At 62.1% G+C, this 14810-nt stretch overlaps 1 protein-coding gene across 1 annotated transcript; it reads left to right on the forward strand.

Moving 5' to 3' along the window:
• Positions 1-5444: 5444 nt before the first annotated feature.
• Positions 5445-14669, forward strand: CNPPD1 (cyclin Pas1/PHO80 domain containing 1). The gene is made up of 8 exons (XM_075932947.2): positions 5445-5601; positions 7379-7481; positions 8109-8190; positions 9093-9213; positions 9515-9643; positions 11886-11947; positions 12702-12819; positions 13541-14669. Exons 1-8 carry the CDS (start codon positions 5533-5535, stop codon positions 14177-14179), a joined length of 1323 nt encoding a protein of 440 aa, XP_075789062.2. The 5' UTR covers positions 5445-5532; the 3' UTR covers positions 14180-14669.
• Positions 14670-14810: the final 141 nt, after the last annotated feature.

Genomic DNA, 14810 nt, shown 5'->3' on the forward strand with positions numbered 1-14810 from the left:
TATATAATATGTAATCTCCTTTTTCCTCCCTGGATTGCTCAGGAGCAGGTCACACTCACGTGTGTCTGCCTGGGCACCTGATGTTTTTAACATAAAAGGAGATCGTGAGCGCCCCAGTGGTGGTGATGTTTAGTAGTGGATTTCCTATCCACCCCCTTGGTCCTAAAGAATATACAATGGCGGTGCCTCCACCTGGCTGGCCCTGTACACACTTAATGCTGTGCCTTGGGAGCCTCCAGGAATAAAATTGTTCCAGTAATAATCTGAATCTAAGTCCAAGACAACAATTATAAATAATATACATCTCATTGATGAATATAGAATGAACACACCTTTACTTAACAACTTAAAAAACAGAGTTGAACAGATTGAAAGTGAACACAATCAATTAACAAAGCACACAGAGATAAAGGAAACGTATCCATCCGGCATTTACACTGCCACCATTTATCCCACCCCAGAGCGTGCGCTCCTCTGGAGTCAGAGTCCCAGGCGCTTGTGTGGGCGCGCTGAGAGGTTTGCAGCTGGAGTGGAGTCGGCCCTGGGCAGGTCCTGCGTGTGTTAGTCCAAGCTGAGCAGCCAGCTGCAAAATCCCTCTGCCACTGGAGCCAGCCCCACAAAATGCCAGCAGCTCTGGACCACTGGGCTGGACCCTCTGCCTCTCTGGACCCAGAGTCAGTTTGTCGTCTGTGCTCTGTCCCAGGCAGCACTTTCCCAAGGAGCCCAGTTACTCAGAGTTACCTCCTGTGCAGGTTTGTGTTGCCCCTCTCAGCCACAGGCACAGCCAGAGTCTCTCCCCTCCAGAGACAATCAACAGCCCCTGAAGCAGCCTGCTAGGTCCAAGCCCCGCAGGCTCTCAGACACAACAGCTCCTGGACTGGAAAAGGCTCCGACCAGGAGTCTGGCTCCTCTCTCCATGGAGCCTCCTAACTTTCTCTCTCTTTCTTTCTGTGTGATGGCTAGTCGGAGTTCCCCCTGATCCTGCAGCCCCATAGCACCAAGAACAGACTCCGCCAGCCAGTAGAACGGGGGCTTATTGCTCCTCCAGGATACAGCCCAGCACAGATGTGATGTGGTTACAGGAGTCAGGGCCAGGATACCTCCGACCCCTTGGGGTAGGGGGTCCCTTGCCCCCCCAGACCCTCAGCTTAGGCTGTTTCCTTCATGTTTCCCAGCCAGCAACTGCCTCGCTCCCAGACCCTTCCCCCAAATCAGGTGTTTGTCTTCGCCTCCCTCCCTTTGTCTCTCCCCCTGGGAAGAGCCTTGTTACCTGCCCAGGCTGGGCCTAGGTGTCTGGGCTAATACACATGTGGGTGAGTCAGTGGGAATCGCACAGCCCAGTGCAAGGCGACACCGGGCTACAGAGCAGACAGCCCCCCCACTACGGCACACTCTGTCATGTTATTGGATTTTAAGGGGAGCACTCAGATCACTGCTGCGCCCATGGGGGGCGGTGTTTGCCCCAAATTCTGTACAAAGGGGTTACATCTACACTGGCACATTCTCACGCAAAAACTCTTTTGCGGAAGAGTTCTTGTGCAAAAACTCTTCCAGAAGAGAGCATCTACACTGGCATGTGCTTTTGCACAAGAGATGTGCTTTTGCGCAAGAGCATCCGTGCCAGTGTAGACGCTCTCTTGCGCAAGAAAGCTCCGATGGCCATTTTAACCATAGGGCTTTCTTGCGCAAGAAATTCATGTTGCCTGTCTACACTGGCCTCTTGTGCAAGAACAGTTGCGCAAAAGGGCTTATTCCTGAGCGGGAGTGTCAGAGTTCTTACACAAGAAGCCCTGATTTCACAAATTAGAACGTCAGTTTACTTGCGCAAGAACACGTGGCCAGCGTAGACAGGCAGCAAGTTTTTGCGCAAGAGCGGCCGCTTTTGTGCAAGATCGCGCCAACGTAGACACCGCCAGGGGGCCATGTAAGGTGTCAATGAAAGTGTATGCTCTACTCATTCTGTGTGCGCTACTCATAGACGTGTGTGATGTCTGTATGTAGAGTTCTGAAAATGGGCTCTGTGCTGGTACTGGGAATGTTTTCTGTCTGAGACAGAGCAAAGGCCTGCACTGCCTGTTGTGAGGAAGGAATGGCCAATGAATGACTGTGCTAATTAGCAGGGCCCCAGGGACATCGGCTCTCAGAGTGGCCCAATACACACCTGAGGAATGTGTCTGGAAACCTGCAACCCAGCCAGGGCGTAACGGCTGCCGGCATGTGAAACACAGACAGGTCACTTGGCCATGTGACCCGCTCCAGCCTGGGAGACACCAGGAACGAATATAAAATGCCATGAAGTGGTCTCCATCTTGTCTTCAATTCTGCTACTGATCCCAGGAGCAGCCGTGCGAGGGGCAGCGAGCAGGAAGGAGGCCGACCCGCCCTGGCATAGGCTGGGCACCAGGGACTGCTAAGCTGGCCGGTTGGAAATCTCTGCTGAGCGCCGCGTCCAGAACTGGTGACTGGTGCGTGTGACGGATTCTCCTTAACGGCCTCACGCGCCGCCGTTTCCTTCTTTTGTTAATAAACCGTTGGGCTACGTCTCCACTGCGCATTGTTGCGCAAGAAGCTATGCAAATGAAGTGTGGGGTGAATATTGCCATGCCTCATTTGCATACCTTATGAGCCGCATACATTTTTACGGAAGGGGGTTTTGTGCCAGGAGCTGTCTACACTGCTTCTTCTTGTGCAAAAAATCCCTCTTGCACAGCGGGAGCTGTTCTTGCTGAAAATAAGCGGCAAAACTCCCTCCAGCAAAAATGGCGGCTCATTAGGTATGCAAATGAGGTGCAGCGATAGTCACCCCCCCGTGCCTCATTTGCATATCTTCTTGCACAACAATGTGCAGCATAGACGTAGCCTTAGACTTTAGATGCTCAAGGACGGGCCCAGCGCGCTCTTGTGGGGAAGATCCAGGGTGTGAACTGACTGGGGATCTGGGGCTGGTTCTTTGGGACTGGGAGGACCCGTTCGGGGGAGATGAGATTGGGTCCTATAACCCCCACCTGTGTGCAGGCCCAGGGCTGACTGGGGCACGGGGAGAGCTGGGGGGCCTGGGGGGTTTTGCTCGTGAGGTTCCTGCCGGCCGGACTGGCAGCTGGAGCGCTCGGTGCGACTGGTGTGTGGCCTGTTTGGGAAGGTCTCCAGTCTGGGCTGCAAGGAGCCCTGGTTTTGAGCAATTCGCTCTGAGCGGATGCCCTCAGCGGTGCCCAGGCCTGGTCCGTCACACTCTCCATGCCTGGAAGAGCCACTGTTCCCCCCTTTTTCCCAAGGGCGCCTGGGAGTTGTAGTCTCTAGGACTAGATTTCAGCACAAAAGTCAAAGTCAAAGGCTCCTGTAGTAAGGGGACTCCATTAGGGATGTTAAATATTGGTTAACTGACTAGTCGAATAATCCCATGAATTCTTATCGATTGACTATTCTGTAGTACCTGGGGGTGGGACTGGCAGCCAGTGCGCTCCGGCCCCACTCCCGGGGAGCCCCCTGCCACTCCGTGCTGCTGTCTTTGTATCAGAGGCAGCAGTGCAGGGTGCCAGGCGGAGCTGGGCTGCAAGGGGAGCTAGTTTAAAAACCATCTCCCCTCCTGGACTGGCTGCCTGCCACTGATACAGAGGCAGCAACGCAGGGTAGCAGCAGCCCCTGGCTGGGAGAAAGGGGTGTGGATCTGGTGGGCACTGGAACTGAGTCGGGCTGCTTGTCTATTCGGCTCCTAATACACTTGAAATGCAGAATTGTAGCAGGGGTAGGTCCTGGACCCAGTGCAAGCCAGGACTGAGTTAGATTGTCTGGCTGCCCGGCTCTTAATACACTTTAAATGCAGCGCCACGCAAATCCCAGATCCAGCACAAGCCAGAACGGAGCCAAGCTGCAGGCCAGCCTTTTTAAAATATTTACCGGGGGGGGGGGGGGGAGTGGGAGATGCATGTAGTCTACAGCAGTGTTTTTCAACCTTTTCTGAATAAAGAATCCCTTTAAAAAAATTATAAGTACCCCCTTTTCAACAACAACAACAAAAAGATAAACACCTGTTTTCAGACACACACAAAAATGTTCTACCAGTGCAACATGTTTGTTTAAACAACTTAATTGTAGCTAGCAGGCAATGACATTTTTGGGTGTAAAAAGTACAACAATAATAAAGCTCTGTAAGACTTAAACCAAAAATTCAGTTTTCTACAAATTTCATTTGTGTTGATGTAACCCCAGACTTCCCTGGAGTACCCTGAGGGTCTTCCTACCACTGGGGGAGAAACACTGACCTACAGCATTAACCTATAAGCTTTTGCTTCTCGGTTAGTTGTTTAATCAACCACACTATGACAGGCTACAAGTATCTAACACAGTGTTTCTGAGGAAGTGGGTCTGGCCCACGAAAGCTCATCATCTAATAAACCATCTTGTTAGTCTTTAAAGTGCTACATAGTCCTGGCTTTTGTTTCAGCTACACCAGACTAACACTGCTACATTTCTATCACTGTTTCTCAAATGGTGTTCCAGGGAACCCCAGGGTTCCACGAAGTGAAAATAAGGGTTCCACGAGAAAATTCCATTACAATAACATGTTATTATTACAAAAATAATAATTAATATTAAGCATTTATGAATTTTATTGAAAACCATTTTCAATTTTGTTGATCTCCTTGACCTTGTATTATTACCCTTACTTATTTGTGGTCTACTTTTTCAGCTATATAGATATATAAGCCTGCTCTTAGGGGTTCCACAAAATTCTTTTGAGTTTAAAAGGGTTCCGTGGCCAAATACAATTGGGAAACTCTGATCTGACACGCGAACACAAGGGGAGCTGGTGGCTGCTGACAGACACACTCTCCCCCGAGAGCCCTCCTCTTCCAAAGTTCCACTAGCACAGCCCGAGTTACTCTCCACTCCCGCACCGCCAGGGCCCCGGGACCGCCCGAGCACCGCGCGCCGACCCCGGCCCCGGCCCCGCTGGGCGGCCTGTGGGGTGACTCAGCCCGGCAGCTTCCGGGGCGGGCGCGCTCCGCGGTGGGCAGGGCCGGGCTGCAGCCGCCCCCTGCCCCGGGAAGAGGAAAGGAGCGAGCGAGCGAGGCGGGGCCCTTCTCAGCCCGCCGCCGTACGGGGCACCCGGGCCCCGAGCACCCCGCACCCAGCGCCCTCCAGCACCCGGCCCCCGAGCGCCCTCCAGCACCCAGCGCCCTCCAGCACCCGGCCCCCGAGCGCCCTCCAGCACCCGGCCCCCGAGCACCCAGCCCCCTCCAGCACCGGGCACCCGGCCCCCGAGCACCCGGCACCCAGCGCCCTCCGGGCACCCAGCCCCCAGGCACCCAGCGCCCTCCAGCACCCGGCCCCCGAGCACCCAGCGCCCTCCAGCCCCCTCCAGCCCCCGGGTCCCCAGCGCCCCCCGGCCCCCAGCGCCCCCCGGCACCGGGCACCCGGCCCCCAGCCCCCTCCAGCCCCCTCCCCAGGCCCCCCGGCCCCCAGCGCCCCCCGGCACCGGGCACCCGGCCCCCTCCAGCCCCCGGCCCCCAGCGCCCCCTGCCCGCCGGCGCCATGGACCTGGACGGGCTCCTGCTGGACGAGGAGGGCACCTTCTGCCTGAGCGGCTTCCAGGAGTTCTCGGTGAGCGGCCCCGCCCCGCTTGCGACCCCCGATCCCGGCGGCGGCTCCTGCCCGCACGCACCGCTGGGCTCCCGGCTCCGATCCCGGCACCCCCACGGCCTGTCTGCCCTGCGGCCGGGCCGGGCGGGCGCTCCAGTTACCCCGGGCAGCCCCACGGCCAAAGCCAAGGGCGCCGGAGCTGGCAGCCCGGCCACCCCCCGTCTGAACCCGGTCACCTGTTGGCCCGGCTGCTGAGTGAAGGGGGGGGTCCGGGGGCGGCTGTGGGGTAAAGGGGGGAGTCATTTCCGGGGGTGACTTCCGGGTAAAGGGGGGGGTCTCTGGGGTGGCTGTGGGGTAAAGGGGGGTTGTTTCCAGGGGTGACTGCCGGGTAAATGGGGGGGTCTCTGGGGTGGCTATGGGGTAAAGGGGGGTTGTTTCCAGGGGTGACTGCCGGGTAAATGGGGGGGGTCTCTGGGGTGGCTGTGGGGTAAAGGGGGGTTGTTTCCAGGGGTGACTGCCGGGTAAATGGGGGGGGGGTCTCTGGGGTGGCTGTGGGGTAAAGGGGGGTTGTTTCCAGGGGTGACTGCCGGGTAAATGGGGGGGTCTCTGGGGTGGCTGTGGGGTAAAGGGGGGTTGTTTCCAGGGGTGACTAACGGGTAAATGGGGGGGTCTCTGGGGTGGCTGTGGGTTAAAGGGGGGTTGTTTCCAGGGGTGACTGCCGGGTAAATGGGGGGGGGTCTCTGGGGTGGCTGTGGGGTAAAGGGGGGTTGTTTCCAGGGGCGACTTCCGGGTAATGGGGGGGGTCTCTGGGGTGGCTGTGGGGTAAAGGGGGGTTGTTTCCAGGGGTGACTGCCAGGTAAATGGGGGGGGTCTCTGGGGTGGCTGTGGGGTAAAGGGGGGTTGTTTCCAGGGGTGACTGCCAGGTAAATGGGGGGGGTCTTTGGGGTGGCTGTGGAGTAAAGGGGGGTTGTTTCCAGGGGCGACTTCCGGGTAATGGGGGGGGTCTCTGGGGTGGCTGTGGGGTAAAGGGGGGTTGTTTCCAGGGGTGACTGCCAGGTAAATGGGGGGGGTCTTTGGGGTGGCTGTGGAGTAAAGGGGGGTTGTTTCCAGGGGCGACTTCCGGGTAATGGGGGGGGTCTCTGGGGTGGCTGTGGGGTAAAGGGGGGTTGTTTCCAGGGGTGACTGCTGGGTAAATGGGGGTCTCCTTGTGCTAATTGTAACCCCCCTCCAGATGTCCTTGGCTGTCCCCTGGCGCTTGTGTTCTGAGACGGGTGACATGACTCCCCCAGCCGCAGGCCACCCCGTCCTGGTTGTACCCACCCCTCTCCCCTAGCCCCCAATGGGTCAAGGACGTGACCAGCGCGCCAGGGATCCGCAGGCAATCGTCCTGCGCTGCTCATGCCTGGGGGGCGCCTGGCCCTGGCGCCAGACCGGATGCTGGGCTGTTGGGTCAGACGGATGGGCCGTTCCTCTGTTCTTACTCATCTCCTTGCTGAGCTGAACAGTCCCCGGCGTGGAACGGCTGCTCGCCCTGAGCCTGTTCCACCCCCTGGTCGCCCGCCCGGCCTTGCAGCGTCTGGGAGGCCAGCGTGTGGTGTGGGACCGGCGCGGCTCGCGGCCTAGCAGGGGTGGGCGTAGCCCGGCTGTCTCCAGTGACCGGCTGTGTTCTGGTTTTGTTCTGCCCGTGTCGGTCCCTGTGGTGTCCGAGTGCTCGCTTGGCCCTGCAGCCAGCCCGGCTCTCTGGGACGGGGCCAGAGCAGGGCTGCTTGGTTCTCACCCTGCCCATCCCCCTTGTCAGTTTCTGCCAGGGCACCAGCAGCTGAGCCAGAGGGTGCGGAAGCGGCTGTACTACAGCTGGGACACAGACTGTAACCTGGACCATCTCTCCAGCCCGGTGGCAGGTGAGTGGTGCCAGCGTCTCCGGGTGGGGACTGGCTACCGCTGTGCCCACACGGCGTCTCCCATCGCGGTCCTCGGCGCCGCCTTCGCACAGAGGTGGGCTGGGGTCACACGGGGAGGACTTTTCACACCCTTGAGCGTAGCCCTTCTGCAGCCCCACGATCGCGTCTGTGCTCTGAACCCGGGGGCTGAGGCACGAGGGCCCCGCCCGAAGGGGGGCTGATGAGCAGGGTGTGTTTCAGAGCCGTTTGGGCCATTCCCCGCGGGGTTCTGACGCCGTGACAGTGCCCATCTGGGTCTGACCTGGGCCCGCATCCCTACAAGCCCCTGCTGCTGGGCGGGCTCACGGAGGCTGAACCTGGTCGCTGGTTTCTGGCTGCCCGGCGAGAGACGCCCTCCTGGGGGCAGGTTTCTGAGTGCGGCTGCTCAGCGCCTCCTGCCTGGGGTTTCCAGGCACCAGAACTCATTCTGGGCTGAAACCCTGCAGAAGGGGGAGTGACCCTCCCCCCGCCCCTCCCCCCGGGTACCCTGCCATGTGGCGGTGATGGGGGCTGGGGGTCCGGGCTCATGGCTGGGGGTCCGGGCTCATGGCTGGTGTCAATGCCTGTGCTGCTCTGCCTCCGTCCTAGACATCGCTGTCGAGTTGCTCCAGAAAGCCGCTCCCAGCCCCATCCGCAGGCTCCAGAAGAAATACGTCTGCCATGTGTCCCGGTAAGATGCTCCTCCTAGCCCCTTGCTGGCAGCAGCAGGCTGCACCGGCGCAGGTGGGGGCCTGTGACCTGGCTCAACGCTCCGCTTGGCTGCAGCCACCCAGGTGGGGAGCCGCTGGCCAGGAAGCGTCCCCACCACCGGCATCGGCCGGCCTTGGGCCGATTCGCTTGCCTGCTCCCCACGTGGGGTCTGGCCTGGGGCTGACGTGGCACAGCCGGGGCCCCGAGCCCGTGCACACTGCCCCTGAGGTCTGGTCTGTATCTCAGGCCAGGCCCTGTCCCAGGGGCCCTCTTGCGCTCAGCTTTCCAGGCCCAAGGGGGGGAACAAGGCTTGTGGCTTTCATAGCACGGCAGTGCCGGGAGACCAGAGCCAGCTGGTACCGCTGCCCGTTCCTGGCTGGGCCGGGAGACCAGAGCCAGCTGGTACCGCTGCCCGTTCCTGGCTGGGCCGGGAGACCAGAGCCAGCTGGTACCGCTGCCCGTTCCTGGCTGGGCCGGGAGACCAGAGCCAGCTGGTACCGCTGCCCGTTCCTGGCTGGGCCGGGAGACCAGAGCCAGCTGGTACCGCTGCCCGTTCCTGGCTGGGCCCTGTGGCTGGGCCGTTCCCATCGCTGTGCGCTAGCGGAAGCCGTGACTCTCGTGATGGGCATAACGCCGGGGCGGCTCTGCGGGCACCAGCCAGGCCTGTCGTGCCCCACAAGCCTCGTGCGCCAGGAGCCGGTGGCCAGCAGAAGGGTCTGAGGCGGGTGATCGGCGGGGGCTGTTGTGCGCATGCCCGTGGGCACCGCTGCCTTGTTGGCGCCTGGAGCGGCATCCTGCTGGATGGCGGGGCGGGTGGACGGGGCGGGACGCTGTGTGCCGGGCAGCAAGGATCCTGAGTCCGTGCTCTCCCCGCGCTCACAGGGAAGCCTGCATCTCGCCCTGCTCCATGATGCTGGCTCTGGTTTACATCGAGCGGCTCCGGCACCGCAACCCCGAGTACCTGCAGCAGATCTCCTCCTCGGACCTCTTCCTCATCTCCATGGTGAGCGGCGGGCGGGTGGGCGGCAGGTGGGCGGGCGGGTGAGCGGCGGGCGGGCGGGTGGGTGAGTGGTAGGTGGGCGGGTGAGCAGCAGGCGGGCGGGTGGGCGAGCGGCGGGCGGGTGGGTGAGTGGTAGGTGGGCGGGTGAGCAGCGGGCGGGCGGGTGGGCGGGTGAGCGGCGGGCGGGCGGGTGGGTGAGTGGTAGGTGGGCGGGCGAGCAGCAGGCGGGCGGGTGGGCGGGCGAGCGGCGGGCAGGCGGCGGCTGGCGGGGCCGGGCTGACCGGCACTCTGCTCCTGGCTGCAGATGGTTGCCAGCAAGTACCTGTACGACGAGGGGGAGGAGGAGGAGGTGTTCAATGACGAGTGGGGCGCGGCCGGCAAGGTGGACGTGCAGACCCTCAACAGGCTGGAGATGAACTTCCTGCGCGCCATTGTAAGTACGGCCAGTGGGGTCGTGCTCTCGCCTCCGGGCCGCTGCCCTGACGCTGGGGCTGCACAGACCCCCCCACCCGAGATCAGGGCCCCGGGTGCCACACAGACGCAGCGTGAGGGCCAGTCCCCCCGGGAGCACCCTAGACCAGCCAGGCCTTGCTGCCCGCAGGGCCAGGGGAGAGGCGTTGGGCACCAGGGTTAGCTGGCGGTGGCTGGGGACGAGCAGGCCAGCGAGCAGAGGGCGCTGTGAGAGCACAGGGCCGGGCCTGGTGTGCACAGTGTCCGTGGGGCTTCCAGGAGGGATCTGGCCTGGGAACCGCTGATGGAGGGGGACAGGACTTCCAGCTTGAGCGTGGCCAGCCCCTTCCCCGGGTGCAGCAGGACTGGCTCCTGTGCCCCCAAAGATCAGACATTCTGCGGGCCCTGCTCTGCTCAGGGCTGCTCCATCCCGTTAGCCTGGGCTGGGAACAGCCTGCTCCCCACAACTGCCCCCTCGCGCCCCACCCCCAACTCCCTGAAGCTGTGGTCAGTGCAGGGTGTGCCGCTGGCCAGCAGGGGACGCTCCTCACCGCTGAGTGCAGGCTCCATGGGGTGGGGAGGCTGCTGAGCCAGGCTGGCGGGAGGATAGCAGTGGCTGGAGTGCAGAAGGGGGGATGTGCCAGGGCGCCGGCTGGCAGAGGCTGGCCCCTGCAGGAAGCCCAGCGCGGGTTGCTGCGGAGTTGGTTCCGTCGTGGGACTGTAGCATTTGCAGCAGCTCGTTGGACCTTGGTGCTGTCCAGCCTGCGATCTGCCTCCCCGGTCAAGCTCACGGGAGGCACGATTCCCCTCCCCCCTTCCCCTCCAGCCCTGCCTTGGTTCCTGGTCATTTTGTGTCTAGCTGTGGCCGTCCTGGGCTTCCCGGGCCAGCAGGGTCTGCGGCGGGCCAGCCAGCACGTTCCTTCGTGCCGCCACATAGCGATGGCGGGAGCAGCACCAAGGGGATAAAAGGCACAAACAGGGAGGTGGCAAAATGAGCAGTTTGGGATCATTTGCACAAGACGGTTCAGACCAAAGCAGACTGTGAAGAGCTTCAAAAGGATCTCACCAAATTCAGTGACTGGGCAACAAACTGGCAAATGAAATGTACTGTTGATAATTGGAAAGTAACGCACATTGGAAAGAATAATCCCAGCTAGACATACAGTATGATGGGGACCAATTTAGCTACAACTACTCAAGAGCGAGATCTTGGAGTTATCATGGACAGTTCTCTGAAAACAGCCACTCAGTGTGCAGCTGCCGTCAGAAAAGCAAACTGAATATTTGGAATCATTAAAGAAGGGCTAGAGAATACGACAGAAAATATCTTACTGCCTCGCTGTAAAACCATGGGACGCCCACATCTGGAATACTGCGTACAGATGTAGTCGCCTCATCTCAAAAAGATCTCTTGGCACTGGAAAAGGTTCAGAAAGGGCAACAAAAATGAGGAGGGGTTTGGAACAGGTCTCATATGGAGAGAGATTAAAAAGACTGGGATTTTTCATCTTAGAAAAGAGGAGACTAAGGGGGGATATGAGAGAGGTCTGTAAAATCATGACTGGTGTGGGAAAAGTGAATAAGGAAAAGTTATTTATTTCCACAATATAAGATCTAGGGGGCACCAAATGAAATGAACAGGCAGCAGGTTTAAAACAAACCAAAGGAAGTTTTTCTTCGCTCAGCGCACAATCGATCTGTGGAACTCCTCGCCAGAGGATGCAGTGAAGGCCGGGACTTGAACAGGGTTCAAAAAAGAGCTAGATAGATTCCTGGAGGTTACGTCCCTCAGTGGCTGTTAGCCAGGCTGGGTAGGGATGGTGTCTCTAGCCTCTGTTTCCCTGGAGGTGGGTGATGGGAGGGATCACGTGAGGATTCCCTGCTCTGTTCCCTCCCTATGGGGCACCTGGCCCTGGCCGCTGTTGGCAGACGGGACCCTGGGCTGGACGGGCCTTTGGTCTGAGCCAGTCTGGCTGTTCTATGTTGGGATTCCTGCTCCCAGGCAGCGATTGTCCAGGAGCCCAGCCGAACTCCAGCTGGGGCCGGGACGGGACACAGGCTGCAAAGCCCCCGGCCCTGCTGGGAGATGGGGCAAAGGAGCTGGAATTCGTCTCACCGGCTCACTGTCATGGGAGGGCCACTGAGCCCCTCCCAACCCCACTCAGCCCAGGCCGGCGGGGGCTGGGTTCCTGTTACCAGTCTGACCGGTCCCTCCCTCCCTGCAGGACTGGAGCCTCTACACCGACCCCAAGGAGCTGTTTGACGTGCTGAGCTGGCTGGAAGGCCGGTAAGATTGGAGCCGTGCGGGAGGGAGGAGTGTCCCAGCCGGGGGCCTGGCCCTAAGGCGGTACCGCGCCTCGGTGCCATGCCCGGGTCTGCTGATGCCCGCGTTGGTCCCAGGGCTGCCCCGCTGTGCTCCCCCCCCACTGGCTGTGCTTGCCCACGCAGCTCCAGGTGCGAGCCACAGCGTGTCCCGGGGCCCAGATCACCCACCTGGGCGGGTCTGCACCTCCTCCTGGGCAGGGCTCAGGGCAGTTGACGTGCCAGGCGGGGGAGGGGGGAACCAGCTCCTTCTCGGCCAGGGCTTGCGCTGAGTGTGCTTTGCGTGACCGACTTGCTCCCACAACACACGAACTCGGGGTCACCCGGTGAAATGAGCAGGCGGCAGGTTTGAACAGACCCAAGGCAGCTTCTCTTCACTCCCGCGGAACTCCTTGGGCTCGGAAAAGAGCCAGATCCATTTATGGGGGGTGGGTCCCGCAATGGCTGGTAGGCAGGCTGGGGGGGGCGGTGTCCCTGGCCTGTGTGCCAGGAGGTGGGCGACGGGAGGGACCACGGGAGGGTTCCCGGTTCTGTTCCCTCCCTCTGGGGCACCGGGCCTTGGCCACTGGTGGCCAACGGGAGCCTGGGCTGGATGGGCCTGTGGTCTGAGCCAGTGTGGCCGTTCTGTTCCGTGGCTCTGGGGGCCGCCCAGGGCAGGGGGCCGTCAGCAGGAGGGTCTGTGGCCAGAGCAGACACCTGAGCGCTTTGCTTCCCCGCAGCGTGGCCAAGAAGCAGGGCACCCAGCGCGGCTGGTTCACCTACACGGACCTGTGCGTCCTGCTGGAGCAGCCCCTCTGGCAGCAGGCCCTGGGCCAGTTCTACCAGCAGGTGGCCAAGGTAGGAGCGAGCCGGGCCCGGAGAACAGGGGGAGCCTTCCTGCCGGGGGCGCCGGGCCCAGGGCTGAGCGGGCTGCCCCTGCGGGAGGGGATGGGGCCTGCTGGGCAGCCATTGGGCTTTCCGGAGGCTGGTCCTTGGCGGGCCGGTTTCCATGAAATTCCAGTTTGTGGCGGGAGGAGCAAACTCCTGCAGGCGGAAGCGTCGCTCAGCTGCCCCTTGCGTGCGGGGTTCCAGTCCCAGGATGCACCAGGGCGCCCACGCAGGCGGGTGGAGGCTCATGGGAGATGTAGTCCGGGGGGGCGACTGTTGCGCGAGGCCTGGCAGCGTTTCGGGGGGGCGGGGCTTTCCGCCGCCGTGCGCCGGCGTGGGGGCCGTTGCCAACGGGGCGATGTTCCCTGGCAACGTTTGCTGAGCGCGACGAGCCCCCTTTGCACCCGGGCTGAGCAGTGTGTGCGGCGCTGCCCCGGCGGGAGGGTCACACCTGGCTGTGGGGAGCAGTCGGCACCCCAGCTGCAGCCGAGCCGCGGTTCAGCAGCCTGCGTGGTGTTGGCCAGTGTCCGGGGGCGCGGGGCTGGGGCAGATTTGCTCTGCCCGGGGCTACTGGGCTCCCAGCTGCCTGCCCCTTGAGGGGCATTGGGGTAACTGGCTGCTGCTGGTCTCTCCCCCGGCAGGGCCAGGCACAAGGGCGCTGGGTGACCCGTCTCTCTCTCTCTCCGCACAGCTGGCCTGCGTGCTGGGCGTGATGTATCTCACTGGCGTCGCTGCCGTCTTTGCCTCCGTCACGGTGGTGCACCAGGTCATGCGGGAGGGGCGTGCTGGCCCCGTTGCCCTGCGGCCTCTGCTACCCCCCATGGACGGGGGGTGCTCGCTGGGCTCTGGGCCCTCCCTCGCCCCCTTTGTCAGTCCGCTGCTCCCCTGCTCCCACAGCCGCTCCCGGCCCGCGGCGGAGAACGAGACGGCGGAGGAGCAGCGCCGCCCTGGTGGCGGGGTCACGGCGACGGCCCTGTACCTGTGGGGCAGCGTGCTGACGGCCCTGTCCTACGCAGAGGCCCCAGGCTCTTCCCCGCAGCCGAGGCCCCGGCAAGAGCCCCCCCCCTGCCCAAACTGCCTGAGACTCCGCAGAGGGGGCAGCGCCTGTGAGCCATCCAACCGCACGAGCCCCGGCAGCCCCTTGGCCCAGCCCAGCCCCTTTGGACTCACCTTGGCCCCCGCTCGCCCGGCGCCCCACGGCAGGGCCTGCTCGGCCTGGCCCCTGACCCCCGGCCCCCACGACTGGCCCGGCCCCCTGGGGCTGCAGCAGTGCTCCTTGGATGCAGCAGTGGGGCTGGGCAGAATCAAGACCTTCATCTTCCCCAGCTAGGGCTGTGCGGGGCCTCCCCCTCCCCGGCTCAACTCAGGCCCTCGTGTCGTACCCCAGCCTGCGTACTGGGGGGAGGGTCCGGCTCAGCGGGGATGTGGGGGGTGCAGGGGCTTGGTGGCCATGGGTACTGTGTCTGCTGGGGATGCGGGTGCCCCCAAGCAGAGGGGCCAGGCGGGGGGGCACCCTGCTCCCCCTACCTGCCGCTGCCTCCTAGGGAAGTAGGGATTTCAGCCTGCTGGGCAGGATGGGGGCAGGGCTGGCAGGTGGGGCTGCGGGGGGAATGGAGAGTCTAGGGGGTGACCCGGAGCAGGCTGGGGGAGGCAGGAGGCCCTGGTAGGGGTGGTGCCTTCCCCCCAGTCTGAGTGGTGGTGCCTGACGGGATCTGCTGGGGCCATGCCCCCCGTGCCAGCTCTTTTTACGCTGGCTTTTCCAGCTCTTTTTCACTCTTTTGTAGATAAAATCTCTTCCAATAAAGGTAGCTCCGGCCGTGTGCCTGCCTCTGCCTCTGCCTCTTCCTCGCCCCCGTGGGCCCCGGCCGGGGCGCTACCCCGGTCACTGCACGGCAGCCGGCTCAAAGCCCCACCTGCCAGCGGGGGGCCCAGCGGCTGTGCCGCACGGCGAGGCAGAGGCC

Source organism: Pelodiscus sinensis, chromosome 7 (assembly GCF_052426305.1).
Source record: "Pelodiscus sinensis isolate ZL-2025 chromosome 7, ASM5242630v1, whole genome shotgun sequence".
Lineage (NCBI taxonomy): Eukaryota > Metazoa > Chordata > Testudines > Trionychidae > Pelodiscus > Pelodiscus sinensis.

Excerpts from the sequence above, each read along its gene's own strand:
- CNPPD1 (XM_075932947.2), top strand. The coding sequence starts at position 5,533 with ATGGACCTGGACGGGCTCCTGCTGGACGAGGAGGGCACCTTCTGCCTG. Across the intron at positions 7,482-8,108 it reads TCTCTCCAGCCCGGTGGCAG|ACATCGCTGTCGAGTTGCTC; the intron begins GTGAGTGGTGCC and ends CCTCCGTCCTAG. Across the intron at positions 9,214-9,514 it reads ACCTCTTCCTCATCTCCATG|ATGGTTGCCAGCAAGTACCT; the intron begins GTGAGCGGCGGG and ends TCCTGGCTGCAG.